Source organism: Marmota marmota, unplaced genomic scaffold, assembly GCF_001458135.2.
Source record: "Marmota marmota marmota unplaced genomic scaffold, marMar, whole genome shotgun sequence".
NCBI classification, from domain to species: Eukaryota; Metazoa; Chordata; class Mammalia; order Rodentia; family Sciuridae; genus Marmota; species Marmota marmota.
This window is the reverse complement of record NW_026000019.1, coordinates 23,268,120-23,284,327: the sequence shown is the minus strand read 5'-3', so window position 1 is coordinate 23,284,327 and position 16,208 is coordinate 23,268,120. Positions and strand designations below refer to the sequence as shown.

Sequence of the window (16,208 nt, the reverse complement as noted above, 5' to 3'; positions counted from 1 at the left end):
CCTGTTATGTGGACTAATTCAGTTTTCTATTTTTTAAAGCCACTTCTAATTGCAGTTAATGTGGCAGGATGGGACCAATGACTAAACCGCAATGACCAGGAGCTCAGGAAAGGCTGAAGCCGGGAGAGAGGATGATCTGCCTCTCTGAGTAGCACTCACTGTGATGACCCACTGAGTAGGAAGAAGGGCCAAGGTTCTAGTGGGAAGGAAGGGAAAGAATTAGGGGGACAGGGAAAGCAGCAAATAAAGAGCGTGGGACGGGTCCCCTCAATGCCCCTGTGGCCCACCCCACCCTTGGGGACACGCACTGCCCGGTCTTTACCTCTCTGATTCTCTGTGTCCTTGATCATTAACTTTTACCTCTCAGTCTGTGACTCATTCCCAGTCTCAGACGTCAGGATTCTACTAATAGTTCCAAGGAGAGAAAAGCACAAAGACCAACTCCTCACCCAGGCTGCCCACCCCTTCCAGTCGGGCGGTGGCAGTTCACCAAGTGGGCTGCACCCTCCCGGCTCCCCTGGGGGCAGCTTAGAAGCCTCCCGCGTGAAATGTCTGATTCACCCACCCCAGGGCTCATCGCATCTAGGAATTTGAAAATCACCGCCTAAGTCTCCTAGACACACAAGCTTAACCTCCTCTACCCTGTAATCCTGTCCAGATGCCTCCAGGAAACTGAATTTTAACACTCTTTGCCTCCCTCCCCTGCCCTCCACCTCCTCTCTCCCCCCCCANAAGTAAAACAAAACAGGCCAAGGCCAGTCGAGTACAACCAGAAGGACTTAGTGACCACTGGTGATGAACTGAGGGAGAAGGCGGGGTAAGGATGCGTCCCTGTGGCTTGGACTGGGTGATGAGGATGCCATCCACTGAGGTAAGGCGTGTAGATCTGACGTGAAGAGCATCGGGGCGGTCCAGTTTCAGAGACTGAGGTTTAAGGGCCTGTAAGACATCCAGGTGCAGATGGCCAGGGCAGCTGGATATGGGACCGCAGAGAGGCTGGGGATGACGATTGGGAGTCACCAGCGTCATGACGGGGAGCAGAGAGGACTCCCTGGGAGATGCTGGTGGGCAAAACGGGGACGTCAACATGTGGAGACACAGGGGCAGAGGAGCCCGAAGGGAGAGACGGTGGGAGAGCTGCACAGTGTTCACAAGGGCGAGGAGGGAGGAGTGGGGTAGGGCGTGAGGACAAACGAGCATCCAGCAGATGGAGTACCAGGTGCCCTTCAGGGACTGGTCCCCAGAGAGGTGGGGACAGTGAGCGGAGGGGGTCGGAGCAGGGAAACGGCACTGAGTGGTCAAAGCTTGCTCAGGAGCTCTCTGTGAAGAGGAAGAAAGGGACAGATGTCTCTCAAGTTGCACTTGAATGGCTGAGATTCGAGCGCCTCTTGACTTCTGCCAGGAAAAGATACTGAAGTTGGGAAGGAGGCAGACAGGGTGGGAGCAGGTGGAGTATGGATGTCCAATAGAGAGGCCTGGACGGAGCAGCAGGCTGGGTCCAGGGGGGCAAGAGGCTGCTCCCTCTGTTGTATGGGAGAAGCTCTCCAAGAACTGCTGGGAGGCTCGGGGGAGGGAATCTGGCCCCTTCTCTCTCTCCCATGCAGTGACCAACCAGACCTCCGCTAGCTGGCTCACCAAAGAGGCCTTTTCACCCTGCACAATGTTCCAAAGAGCATTACGCACAAAGGTAATCTGAAAGATTGCTGGTGCTAATGATTACCCTGAAACTAAGGTAGCATATAAATATTAAAAAAGCTAGATTTACATTTTTACCCACAGACATTTCTTAACATTTTTAGTGTTCTTTACAGAACAATCTACATTGGCCTAAGCCACATTTTTTAAAGGAGAATTAGCCAAAGGCCAACAGTAACCTACCTTGGGACCGTGAGCACGAGATGTGTCCATGGGGACCATAAGAGACTAATTCCTGGTGCCAGGATATGACGATGACACAGGCCAGGCCAGACTGTCTGTGACTGACACTGATGGCCATCTTTGCTGTTTGGGGGCTGACAGACCCACACTGTGTTTGATCTCAAGGTCAATAGTTTTTTAGGTCTCTGAAGTGAGGATTGATTAGTTTAAGCCCATCTGGCTCAGGAATGGGCATAGGATACAACTCTGCCAGGGAAGGCTGGTACATAGGGGAAGAGCTCCTGGGAATTTTCTGTCACTCTTGGGAAATGAGGCACAAGGATGAAGCGCATATCTCTCTCTCCCTCTCTCTCTCTCTCTCTCTCTCTCTCTCTCTCTCCCTCTCTCTCTCTCTCTCTCTCTCTCTCTGAATTCATTTAATACTGGAACTATTGCTGTCATCAGTGGATCACGAGGACCGCCAGCCGAGCAGGCCAGAGGGGGTGCTTGGGATGAGAGTACTGAGATGCAAAGAGCTAGTTCTTTCAAGGATGCTGCCAAACTGTCCACTAGGTGGACAAAACCTGTCCACTAGCCAAACCTGGAGCCACCAGGCTTGAGATTTCCTGTTATGTGGACTAATTCAGTTTTCTATTTTTTAAAGCCACTTCTAATTGCAGTTAATGTGGCAGGATGGGACCAATGACTAAACCGCAATGACCAGGAGCTCAGGAAAGGCTGAAGCCGGGAGAGAGGATGATCTGCCTCTCTGAGTAGCACTCACTGTGATGACCCACTGAGTAGGAAGAAGGGCCAAGGTTCTAGTGGGAAGGAAGGGAAAGAATTAGGGGGACAGGGAAAGCAGCAAATAAAGAGCGTGGGACGGGTCCCCTCAATGCCCCTGTGGCCCACCCCACCCTTGGGGACACGCACTGCCCGGTCTTTACCTCTCTGATTCTCTGTGTCCTTGATCATTAACTTTTACCTCTCAGTCTGTGACTCATTCCCAGTCTCAGACGTCAGGATTCTACTAATAGTTCCAAGGAGAGAAAAGCACAAAGACCAACTCCTCACCCAGGCTGCCCACCCCTTCCAGTCGGGCGGTGGCAGTTCACCAAGTGGGCTGCACCCTCCCGGCTCCCCTGGGGGCAGCTTAGAAGCCTCCCGCGTGAAATGTCTGATTCACCCACCCCAGGGCTCATCGCATCTAGGAATTTGAAAATCACCGCCTAAGTCTCCTAGACACACAAGCTTAACCTCCTCTACCCTGTAATCCTGTCCAGATGCCTCCAGGAAACTGAATTTTAACACTCTTTGCCTCCCTCCCCTGCNAACCCAGCCTCCCCCTGCAGGCTCTGTAACCACTCCAGCTCCTTCATCTCTGACGTCCAAGTAACACCAGCCTCTGATTGCCACAATCAGGGCCCACCCTCTGTCCCTGACAAGACCATGCTGCCTTTAGAGAAGCTGCATCCTGCACATGTCATTGTCCCTCCTCCACATGCCTCAGACGGTCCTTAACACCAGGCGGGGCCGGAATAACATTGAACAAGGTTCAAGGTGTGCCCCAGCTCTCCGGCCCTCGTTACTGGGGTGCTTAGGAAGGAAGCAGGGTCAGCAGGTCCTCCAGCCTGGGAAAGCCCAAGATGCACTCCAAAAGACACCTCACATGACCAGAAGGACCCCACTTTTGGAAAGCAGATAACTTTCCCCAAGATACACCACTGAACAGACTGTGCTTATCAGCAAGGAGCTGGGTGGGGCCAGGGACAAGGCGGGGAAGGGCGGTCTGGAACTACAATTACCACTGTGGCTTCCTCCTGTGGAGTCACTGGGTGCCAAGGGAGGTGGATGCGGCTTGTCCATCAGCATGCCAGATGAGGGGGTTCCTCCCAAAGGGACAGAGGGGATGGAGAAAGGGCCAGGGACACCGGAGACAGAGGGAGGGTACCCGGCCTTGGCCGCTTTCCCTGCTTCATACACTGTGGAGGAGACGAAGAGCAAGAGAGATTACGTTGCCCCACCCTCCACAACCCTCACACCAGGAATCCCCGAGGATGCTCTCAGGGGAGCTCCTGGACGTGTGTCTTCTCCGAGGACTGATCGGATTCAGAAGGGACACTCTCCCTCCGACCACTTCAGCTCCAGTGAAAAGTGACACTGTGAGCAGCTGCAGGAATCACGTGCTGAACCCGGCTTCTGGTGCTAATGGGGTTCCGGGAGCTGTCAGAGCAGCATCCCCAGGGTCAGCAGCCCATGGTCTGCAGACCGCCTCAGCCCTCTGGAGGAGGCCCCCAGCACAGGGCTGCTTTCAGGAGCCGGGGAACCTCTTCTGGAGAGGTGAAGAGGCCATGGGCTGCCCCGTGACCCTGTGACCCTTGCTGGATGACTCTCAAAGCTAAGCAAATGACCTGAGGCCCCCCAACACCGCTATCCGTAAAGACACTGAAGGTGCACAGTGTGCCTCTCTCTTCCAGGAAGTGTCTGGTTTGTGGTAGGGATGCCAAACTCAGTGCCTATGTGGGCTTGGCTAGTAAGGTACCATCAGTCCCTACAGGAGGACCAGTCCTGTTGGGGCCTGTTCATCATGGGAGTAAGGGAAACTCATCAGTGGCTGCCGGGTGGTGCCCAAAGGCCACAGTCCGCACATCCACTTTTAAAAAGAGGAGGTTCTCTGCACGAGAGGAGAATGAGGAAAGGTTCCTCTGGTTTGAATGCCCTGAGGAGGGGCAAAGCCTATCCCATGACATGGCTGTCCTGCACCTGCCCTTTCTCCATCAGTACTGCCCATGGGCTCCTAATGCATGGGTGAAGGTGTGGATGGACACATGGAGGCATGCAGGCAGCAGGCGAGCAGGCAGACAGTGGCATCCCTGAAGATGGGCTCTGGCGGAAGACGGGGTCTGGGTGGAAGGAAAGGAGGTGGAGGAGGACTCGGGGGCACAGCTGTCAGATGGAGAGGGGACATTTCTTCCACCACTCCACACCTCCCCTGGCTCTTTACTCACAGGCCTGAGGGCAGCAGCAGGAGTCTGGGCAGCACGGGCAGCGGACGTAGCAGCAGCAGCTGTGGGGACAGCACTGGCACCAGCAGATCCCCACCAGGACGAAGAAGAGGAAGACTCCCAGGATCACCAGGCCCACAAACACCCACTCTGGAAGGACGCACAGAGAAACCCACACTCAAGGTAGCCAGCCCACCTTCAGGACGGGGCACACCAAAAGGTGTGTCCCTGTGAAAGGAGGTCAGGGGGAGGGCCTGGGGAGAAAGCGCTCGACAGGGAACAGAGCCCACTCAACAGGAACCCTGCAGTGAGTGCCAGTGTCACGCTGGGCTTGCAGTGCAAAGCCATGGGGCTGAGGAGTCAGGCCTGTTACTGGGGAAAGGGTTTGCCAAGCTGACCACAGCGTCAGAATAGGGTCAGGACAAGTGCAGAAGGAGTCCTGGCGGGGGAGGGGAGCCGCGCGGCTGGGCTAGGAGGTGGAGGGCTCTGTCAATGCCTTTTATGGTCAAGTTATCTTGTCTCTAAAATCCAGGCCCTGAAAACAGTCCTCTGTATGCACATGGCCTCTGAGTAGACCATCTTCAGGTGGTCCAGCGCCTGGCCACACTCATCTGCTCTCCCTGCAGACTGCCCTAGAACACCCTTCCTGTACTCCACACCAGGGCGGAGATCCACATCTCTTGCTTATAGCTGGACAGCTGTCCAGCAGAGAAGGCACTGTCCCCATCCCCGAGAATGGGTCTGGTGTGATCACCCTCAAGCCAGTCAGCCAGCAAGCCCAGGGCTCAGGCTCTCGGGGTCTGGTGAGGCGCAAGGCTGACGTGGAGGCCTGCAGTGTTTGACTCCTGCTTCTCACGGCTTGGCACAGGCCGAGCGTGAATCCCATTTCATCTGCCATCTCAAAGATGGAGAGAAAGGAAGTAGATTCTACCTGGCTTCGATAAAAATGACTGCGGCCCTACGTGACTTGACTCAGTAGCATGCGATGGGACCTGGCAACGGACGGACTGAAGGAGCCATCTCTCCCTTCAAAGCCAAAAGACTAAAGCAGTTCATTTCGGTTAAGAGCTTTCTCACCAAAAATCTCCTTACAGTGAGCCTCAGTGCACATTTTTTCTTAAATTTCAATTGCTAAATAGTCCTTCGATGGACATGTAGTTGGGAGACTGAAACTATGAAGTGTGGAGGCCTTATGATAATGGCAAAGTCATCTGACCTTTAGTTAGAGTATTATTTCCTCAGAGAGAAAGTGAACATCCTGTACCTCCTGAAGGTCCCTCCTCGCCTCCCCGTCTGAAACACACTCAGATCACCCAGGTCCCCCTGTCCCTTGGTAGGGGCAGATGGCTTGCAGATCTGGGGGCATTCCTGCTGCACACACTAGACAGCAGGAGGCCTTGGCCTTAGCACTAACGTCACAGCACAATGGAACCCAAGGTAGACATGAGCCCAGGGTTTGGATGAACTGAGTGGAGGGCCAGGCCACTCTTGGGTCAGGCAGTTAAAGACAAGGGACTGGCAGGTTATGTTGGAGAAACAAAAGAGTATCACCGTGAAAGGATTTTTGGAATCAGAGGAAGGGAAATTCAGGCGGATAGGAAATGCCTTTTTCAGATATGAAAAAGACAGTAATTCCCAGTTATATAACTTCTAGTTTGAAACCCAGCAATGTAGCTGTGTGTGTGTGTGTGTGTGTGTGTGTGTGTATACAAATGATTTCAAACTGCAGGAACTTTGGACAAGGGGGATTACAGAGAGATATCTCTTGGTGTCCTTGGAACCACATCAATAAGAAGAATGCCTGGTGGGAAAGGACAGAAGAATTCATGGAAGAATAATTAGTAAAGCTCACTGTGAAGGCTCCAGGTGTTTCTTGAAACATGTACCTCTCTGTTGTTATTAGGAAACTCTTAAAATTATGGCAGAAACTCTCCAAAACAAGACTGAACCCCACCTTTTCCTGCCCCTTGATTTGGGTGCCTCCTCACCACACTTCCCTTGCGTCTCTGAGCCTCCATCAACCATGAGACGCAGTGCTGCCCCAAACTGGTGCTGGCTGGTGGAGGCTGGGGCACCGAGCTGCATCAGTGTGCTGGGCAGGTGGCCCTGAGCCTCAGGGAGGCAAGGGGCCCTTGATCCCACGAAATCGTACACCAGGAAATGCAGGTCTGTGGATGGCTGTTTTTAAGGCAGGAGGAGTGGATAGCTCTCCTGAGGTTTGAAGAGATCTTTGATAATGTTACAAAAGGCAGTTCAGAGGAACAGGATTATATCATATTGAACGCGTGAACGCATCACAGGGGATGAGGGATCAGACAGGGAATGCGTGTGGGGAGGACACAGCTGTCGGGGCACAGCTGGAACACTGAGGCAGGCATGGAGCTTGTCAAGGATACTGCGTGCCTGGCGCTCGGGGCCTGGGTCCCCACCTCAGCCTATCTTTGATTGTTATTATCTCAGGGACGAAGAACAGAAGGAATATAGTTTAAAGGCTCTTCTATTGGGCTTAGCTCACAGACATACTCAGACAAACATGAAAACAATTAAATAAGTCATTAGTGACTAATGCAGAAGCAAGACAGATGGAGTGACAGCAAATCAGGCAAATAAAGAGTTAAATGACTGAATACCTGGCATAATCTCCACAGCAAAACTGGGCAAGAGATCAGCAAGCAGCCCTGTCCTGCCTAGAAGAGTGGAAAGAAAAGAAGAAGGAAAGAGGTTACTCCAGAGGGAAATGCAGCCTGGAACCTGGCCCCCGCTGCCATCCATCCCCACGCGGCCACCCGTCTGCGTGTGGTCTGAGAGGCACATCACCACGGCTGGGCTCGGTCAACAGAATGACCTCCTCCTCAGCCTTGGGCAGTCATCTAAGTGAAGCCTGCCCTAGACGAGGTGGAAGTGGAGACAGAGGAAAGATTCTGCTTGAGCAGCCTCCGTGCCCCCTGCTCTCACTCCCCGCCCATCCTCCCGCTAAGTCAAGCCATCTGCATCAGTCTACATTTCCATCCATCCATCCAGTCCCGCATCCATACAAAAACAGAAGTACATATTTGGTTTTAACTCAGGATTATCTTGCTACATGATTCTATTTATGGCCTAAAGATGTTTCAATGATTAAAATTTTCAAAGGCAAGGAAAAGATAAAGCAGATCAGCTACACACTCCTCTCCACTCCTGGCTGGAAACACTCTGTGCATATGTAGATGGTGTGGCTTTTCCATATGGTACCCACAGCTGGCATTAGGTACCCCAGGGCCTTCTGCGTGATATGGCATGGAGGCTCAACGGCTGGTGTCAGAACAGGTGCCCCACAGGGGCTCTGGAAGGCAAGAGCTGTGTGGGAAACAAGATGCTGGAAGGGGTGAGAGAGAGCTCAGTCCTTTTTAAAACCAGCCTGACCTTTAGAAAGCTATTCTGATGCCTTCACCAGATTCCCATAAAGGTAAATGAAGAGGCCTGTTAGATACCCCCACGCTGGAGCCTTGCTAATCCACTGATGTTCTGCATCAGGACACCACTATCAAACCTCCCTCCTCTCCGAGTTGTGATGGGGAAGGTCACTGTGCCACCTGAGCATCCAACTGAATTCTGTTTCACCGAGGGGCATGACATCCATCTCTAGAACAGCACCATCCACTGGAGGTGCAGCCACCAACACACACCATTATATTTAAAGTGTAAAAGTAAATTAATTTAAACTTTTTTTTTAAACCTATGCTAGTATCAACAACAAATCATCATTTCAAGAATTCTGTGACCACATGTAGCTAGTGGACAGCAGAGCTCTGGGGTCTGTATCTTGGCAGCTCCTATCATCAATGGCTTTCCTGTTGTGAGGTTCACCAATGATTTGGACCACGGCACATGCAGAGATGTCTTAAATGCTGGTGTGCTTGAGACCAAGAGTCAACACGAGCCCCGGCTTCTCATGTCACCAGGTGCACCAGGAGGTAGAAGGACCTGCTAATCGTCCAGGTCAAAAAACAGCAATGGAAATCCACAACCTACATTTTCTTACACTCATTCACAGTCCTATTTCCATACAAAAATAAAATCCATGCATGTGGTTTTGGCTCCCTTAGAAAACAACTCTTTCCTGTCAGTCTCTTGAGTGCTTTAGAGAAAAGGCTGCTGTGTGGGGGGCTTATAAAAGTCACAGCTGGTCACTAGTCCCCACTTCTAGAAGACACTCCCCAAGAAAGAAGTTCTGACCAGGGGCAAAGAGGAAAGGGCACCTCCAGCACACCAGGGGGATGAGGTAGCCAGGACACAATGTCAGAAAGTCGGGCAGCAGAGAACCTTGCTCCCTTGGCCTTTCCTCAGCTGGCCTCAACGAAGGGAGGCAAAGGTAGCAGCATGCATCCGGGTCATGCCTCCTGCCAGGTCCCACGCAGGGAAAGTGAGACTTTTACTCCAAGGGAACAGCAGGGGTCACTCAGGCCAACTCTGCTTTAGGCCTTAGCAAGAGGAGCGTCCTTCTTTCTGTCCTCCAGCTCACACAGCTGACCTGTGAGATGGCGCTGCTGCTTGCAGGGTCCCTGAGGAGGACCAGCAGGAGCCAAGCAGAGCCCTGGGGAAGCACCCTAAAGGAGACTTCCTGGCCAGCCTTTCATTGCAGCCTTTGCAAAACATAAAGAGGTGCCCCAAGGCCCACACAGTCCCCACAGCAGGAGACCAGACAGGTTTGGGACCAAAGTCTGAGCAAGTGATGAACAGTGACCACCGGTCTCATCTGGAGTGTTCTCTGCAGATATCTCTTGCAGACTCAGTGAGGCCACAGGCAGTTGGTCAAAGACTTGGGAATTTGGGATCTTAGATGGCTCTTGCAGACACAATTCACACTCACTTGCCAGGCCTAGCCAATCAAGGAATCTAGAGTCAGCACTGGTCAGCAGGTCAGTCACCATAGACTGACTTAGTGGGAACATTTGCTATGTTTTTTTTTTCCCCTGCCTGGACAATTGGTGTGTCTGAATGGATCTCTCATTGTCCAGCCTATTAGTGCTTCGAGCATCTCTGCAGGTTCTGTGGTCCAAACCATTAATCAGAGTCACAGCAGAAATGCCACTGATGATGTCAGCTTCCCTTGTAGCTCTCAGGGGACATTAGTTGCGTGGTAATCATTCACCCCTACATTCCAGGAGGATATGGATTAGATTCAGCCTGTTATGTTAGGAAAAGCAGTGGATGGGAGTCAAGATAGTTAGGGCAGATAGGTCATGAGTTGATTCAGTACCTACTACAGGCAAATTACATCCCCTTTCTAGGTCTCAGTTTCCTCTTTCGTAAGAAGGAGTTGAATGTAGTGGTGTGAAAATGGGGAGACTACATGTCTGGGTTCGTTGGGACCTTCCTGGTTTATGCCTATGACCATGGTTGATTATTCACAACACCCCTGTTTACTCAGAGAATTCTAGTTGGGCAGTTGATTGTGTGCTCACCCTATCTATATGATTTTTGATTCTCAGATCCAATACTCAGTGATTGGAGTGGCAAACTGAAATGTGTATAGGGACCAGCAGGTAATGCAAATTAAATGAGTATGGCTGCCCGATGTGAGACACCAGGGAGGGGTCATGGGTGTAGAGAACAGCAGGGTCTTACCAGTGGACATCTGTTGCCCCCCGGGAAGTTGTCCTGAGAGTGGAGGCAAACCCATTATTCAAGATTCCCTAGATTCTATGTAAAATGTCATGATTTTCAAGTGTTGGGCGATTAACAAACACATTTTTTAAATGGTAGACAAGTCAAAGGGGATATGCCTGTAGGTACAGAGCCCAGAGACCATGAACCTGCCTCTGAAGGCTCACAGTGGGAAAGCCAAAAGCCAGGTTTTCCCAGAGGCCCTTTAGATCACCTTAATGGTGTTCTAACATGGCTCCCACACACAGAAGTACAAAAATGTAAGCTCTGGGCCCTCACGTCCAAATTAAAACTTCAAATAACAGCATGACACACCAAATTGTTAGTCTTTCTAATTTTGGGGCTCTAGAAAGGGCATCCCGGAAAACAATGAGCAGGCTCTCTGTTGTTATTCTAGGCTGCTTTACTTCTTTTAATAGAAAAAATTAAACAAGGAGAGAGTATATCAGAAGTATGGACCAGGAATCCACAAAGGCTGTTGCTCCAGGAAGACCTACATCCAGCAGCTTCCTGAAGTCACACTCCACACTGACCCCTCAGAAGGTGGAGACCTCCCACGGAGCTCTTGAGTACCACTGGCCCTGGGGTGGGGTGGCAACAGGCTCTTCAGTGAAGGGGGTGACATTCAGGGTTTTGAGTCCAGAACACGGGGAGCTGGGTAGAGCAGACACCATCACTGTATCCACAGCAGAGTGAGAGCAAAGCTCTGGCTTTTCCACCATGACTTACGTTTTACTGAGTGAGAGACTTTTTAAATATATATATATATATTTAGTTGTAGATGGACACGAGACCTTTATTTTATTTATTTCTTTTTATGTGGTGCTGAGGACTGAACCCAGTACCTCACACATTCCAGGTAAGCACTCTACCACTGAGCCACAACCCTGGCCCTGGAGTGAAAGACTTTTGAAACTCGGGTTTGTGCTGGAGTCCTATATTTCTAATCATCCATTTGCTTTCAACTCTGCCCCTGACAGACCCTCAACAATGCTACCGTTCTCTTCTCCCCCTCCTCGTTTGTGTGCGAGGGAAGTCTGCTCCTCCGGCATCTAAATGGCTGCGGTGAACACATTCCAGGCTTCAGCAGCACTCTCCCAACTCCCGAAAATCACCATTATTCTTCCAGGACTTCACTCAAGAGTGGCAATTACAAGTCACTTTAAAGTCTGAGGAAATGCTGGAAAGCACACCCTGCAGATAGAAGGCCACATTGACTCTTTTCAAACCAAAGCTCAAACTATCCACGGAAAATACAGTTTTCATGTAAGCACTCAAACAGTTTTCTCCAAACCTTGCAAAAATCCATTACTTGAAAGAAATTTCCGCATGAATACCCACAATGAATGAGATCTGCTAATGGCCTGGCAAGCACACACCAGTGGCAGGTTCAGGCCATACTGTCACAGAGTCCACCGCCAGGCATGGCAAGGTACTGTGGGGTGAATGCTCACAGTAGAAGCAGGCACTGCCAACAAAACACCTAATATCTTATCTATATAGCTGCCTACTCCAGCTGTTTTCTGCCTCTGCCATGTTGAAGTCATCCCCAACTGAAGTGTCTGGACACGTTCCCAGGAACCAGCTCACTCTGTGAGGTCTCCAACCCATTCACTCACTCATTCAATCAACACAGAAGTGTTTACTATACCAGGTGCAGACAGAAACAGGACCAGGACATGGCCCCTTGGGATGCTTAAGAGTCTCGGTGTAGCCCATGCCCATACAGCCTCCAACAGCATGAGCAGAACTTGGTTTTAGTTACCTGCCTTTGTGTCACAAAACTCACCAAAATCAAAGGAGTTTTTCCTGCAAGTCTGCCTTTCTCTGCCTCTTCAATATCGTGTTCCATCTGGTCCCAGGCCTTTCCCCAGAGACTCAGTCCTTGCCTAGCTTCCTACTCCTCTATTCAGAGTGTTATCTCTGCACCTTTCACAATGATCGTGTCCTGGAGATATTTCCTCCAATCCTCTAACACTCATGTCTTAGAAGGCCAGGCCCCTTAAGGCGGAATTTACCTAACTTCTTCACTAAGGTAAGCATTTATCACGCCTGAAATGTGTTCTGACAGACTCAGTAAGAAAGCTGCATTGAGAAGCTGCTTCCCCTCCACGCTCCCTGGGACCACTGGGACCACTGTACGTGCATTCCTTATGGCACTTACCTCTCAGTTGCAATGGTCCCCTTACCTGTGCCTCCAGTGGCAGGGAGGAAACCCTCAGGACAGGGACTTACCCTAAACCAATAATCCCCAGCAGCCCATCGCGAGAAGTCACCTCAGTCACTTATCAGTAGCAAATCCCCACTGTTTGGTAGACTGGCTCCTGGCTAGGCTCTGACTCGCTGCTCACAGTCCCCTCTCTCCATTCCAGGTGGGAGTAGGCTCTTAATTAAAAATCTGAAGCGACCACTCACTCATCAGTTCATTCATTCCACACTCTTCTATGCACTGCAGAACATTCAGCACCCCCAGAGTCAAGGCTTGATGCCAGGAGCATCATCCACACACTGGACCATACAAATACTATTTGCCATCTAAGAGAATGGAATCAGCCCAACCCTTATCCTGAGATTTGAGGACCACCAGGGTAGGGTATTTCTAAGGAAGTCACTACAGAGATACGACATGCATACAGATTTTAGATAAAAAGATTTTTCTTTTCTTTATTCTTAATACTTCAATCCAAGTTCTGATTTTTAGTTCAAGCCTTCAAAATGCAATGGACAGTGCAGAAGTTCTGGATTTGGTACAAACTTGTTTTTAGAACCTAGACCTGGCTACTCAGTCACTTGACCATAGCAGACAAGCTGTTAATGCATTGGAACTCATGAAAAAGTGGGATAAGCACATCTTCTCCACCCTCAGATACCTACAGCACATCCCATCCATTTGTTTCTTTGAGAGTTTTAACTTCAGGACCGCCTAGGGTTGGCCAATATACACTACTAGGGAGCCCTCTGTTTCAGAACATGAGGATGATGAGGAGCGCCTCCCCCCGGGGCCGTGCCTCCCCTTCTCCTCCTTTCTGTTCAACACACAGCTTCATCCACTCCCAAGCTTTCCTCTGGATCTATCTTCAGGGATGTGCTGTATCCACCCCCTCTTCTCTCAGCTCCTAGCCCTCCAAAATGTCTCTCTCCTGTGTCTCTGAAGGGAGCAGATGCCTTTCTCTGGCCCTTTTAAGTGTGAAGATGTTTCTATGGCTATGCTTCACGTGTTGTTTCCATGGCTATTCAAAATCCCAAATAGATTGGAAATTTCCCAAGGGCACACACATCCTCGGTTTTATTCTATATTCCCATGGCAACCATGAATTTAATAAATATGATTTATGGGAATAAACTATAAATAAACAAGTGTGGATATAGCCTCTTTTCTCTTATATATGTATTTATAAACTGTGTATTTAAGCATTTCTTGTGTTTACTTTTTCTTTTTGTGTCTTGTATATTTTAGTTCACTTTAAATTATAATCTTAAAAGAATAATTCTGACAGTGAATTCTCTCCATAAAATGACTAGTATTGAACCATCTGCAATTAACTGTTAATAAATGCTTCCGGCTTTTTGGCGGTGATTATAAGTTTAGCTTAAAGAGGTAACTTCTTCTATTCACACAGAATTCTAGAATCAGATTTTAGGGCCAGAAAGGATCACAGAGGTCTGGTCCATACCCACCCCATGTTTTCAGGAAGTTGGGAGAGGTTGAGAATCTCACCCCAAGCCACAGAGTTGACTAAGGACCAACCGGCAACAGAACCCAGGTCTGAGGATTCCCATCCACTGTTCTTTCTCCAATATCTCACTGTCCTCAGCTTCTGCTTATCTTTCTTCTAGAAATGTGCAGTGACGTTTTCTAGTCTAGTATTTGCAGGGAGTGACTGTGAAATTTGTGTTTGTGACATTATTGCTCTACTTATATAATTAAAGTATAATTTTTGGATGTAGAAAATGTTGGAGATTGTTGAAACTCTCAACACCTTTTCAAGCTGCGACTGGAAAATGATGACTGAATACATCATAACACAGTATGATCTAATTAAAAGGCATTCACCGCGCTGCTACAAAGTAATAAACAAGGGTAAAAATGATTGCAAGTACTCTGCCTTTGCAAAGCACTATCGCGATGCAGCCTCCTACCCGCGGAGCGCACAGATGCGAAACAGTATTAGTAATAGACCACGCTCTACTTGGCCTGAGATGCAGTGCAGAAGGCAGACCTGACTCAAAATGATGGGGAGGAAGGTGGGAAGGCACGGAAGCAGGACGTCGAGTTTCTTGGGCCTGTGTGTTGTCGCACTCACTGACCAGCACAAACGCACCCATAAGGCAGGACAGGATGGCTACTTTCCCTAACCCAAAAGGGCCCCCGGGGTCTGGCCCCACGCGGAGGGGCACGCAGGCCCGCGGACGGTCAGAGCTCCTGCCCGATCCTCGCTCGGGGCCAGGCGCCCTCCGTTGGAGGGGCGTTGGAGGGGCGTGGACGAGAGCCTTTCCCAGAGCCCTCCCTGGAGAGGCGATTCAGCCAGTCGGAGGCGCCGCCCGTGTGAACGCGACCCCTGAAGAGCGCAGCTGGCTGGGGGGGAAAATGGACCCACTGTCTGCAGGCGGCTCCCAGCGCAGTCGCCTCGTCCCCGGCGCACCCACCCCCGCGGTGCCACCCACCGGGGCTCCCTGTCCCCGCCCCCGCGCGGCCTCGCGACCACAAAGAGCTCGCGGCTGACCCTGCCGCGGCCGCCGAGTCGCCAGGCAACGGCCCGGGAATGCGCGCTGATTGACAGCCGGGTCTGCCCCGCGCGGCCGCAGCCGGTGGAGCGGGAACCGCGGGCAGCGAGCCCCGGGCCTCTCGCCTTCCGCCCGCGCGAGGCGGGGCCGCCCTCAGAAGCCTCGGGAGCGTTTTTTCTGGAAATACCGTTAGGTCAGATCACCCTCTCCCTGGGCCCCCGGGCTTGTGCAAGCGCACGAAAGGAGACGTGCGTGCGCCGCAGGTCTCCGTGAATCACACGCCACCCAGCAGCAGGGGTTAGGCCGGGGACCCGAGGGACAAGAATGAGACCTCAGGTCCTCTACGTCTTCTTTTCAGTTCGCGGGAGACTCCTGGAGGTGGTCATCCTCTAGGGAAGGGCGCCATCATACCAGTTTGCCTGGACAATCTCAGTATATGCCGGTGGTCTTGCCACAAATTATTTAAATCTTCCCCTCCGCTTTTACTCTTCAGGGCATCCTAGTTTGAAGGATGAATTCCAAAGGCATTCTGTCTAAAGTCTTCGCAGGCCCATCTAGATCCTAATCCAAGTCCTAGGTCTTCCCCAAACTCCTCCAGGCTTCATGGACTGACCCCGGCCCCTAATCCTTGTATTTAGCTCAGGCAGAAAACACTCTGCAATCAACTAAGGGCCGTCCACTGAGAAAATGGGGGCTTCCAATAGCAACCAGAATACAGCATGCTGGGACAGAAGGCACGCCAAGCCACTAACAGGAAGATTCCACAGGGCTGATTAGGGTCACCACTGGCAAAGCACAGGGCAGATGCCATTGAGAAAATGTGAATCTGTTAGTAATAGGATTGTCAATTCACAGATGGCCCATTAAAGCCTCTGTCTATGGAACACCCTGGAAGAAAATCTGCTCTTTAGCAGGAGTCCCTCAATGTAGATTTCCCTAAAGATGGCTCTCTCAGACTAAGGATGGCACACTGGT

General features: G+C 50.9%; 1 protein-coding gene across 1 annotated transcript in view; it reads right to left on the bottom strand.

Moving 5' to 3' along the window:
• The window catches only part of Ildr2 (immunoglobulin like domain containing receptor 2), a gene marked incomplete at its 3' end in the record, with an annotated part of 62,942 nt that overhangs the window by 11,667 nt on the left and 35,067 nt on the right, over positions 1 to 16,208 (bottom strand). Inside the window, exons 6-8 of the mRNA XM_015491639.1 lie at positions 7,493 to 7,549; positions 4,866 to 5,012; positions 3,663 to 3,839 (exon numbers count right to left, since the gene is read on the bottom strand). Of these exons, the coding sequence (XP_015347125.1) occupies positions 3,663 to 3,839; positions 4,866 to 5,012; positions 7,493 to 7,549 (381 nt within the window). The remainder of the gene's footprint in view (positions 1 to 3,662; positions 3,840 to 4,865; positions 5,013 to 7,492; positions 7,550 to 16,208) is intronic.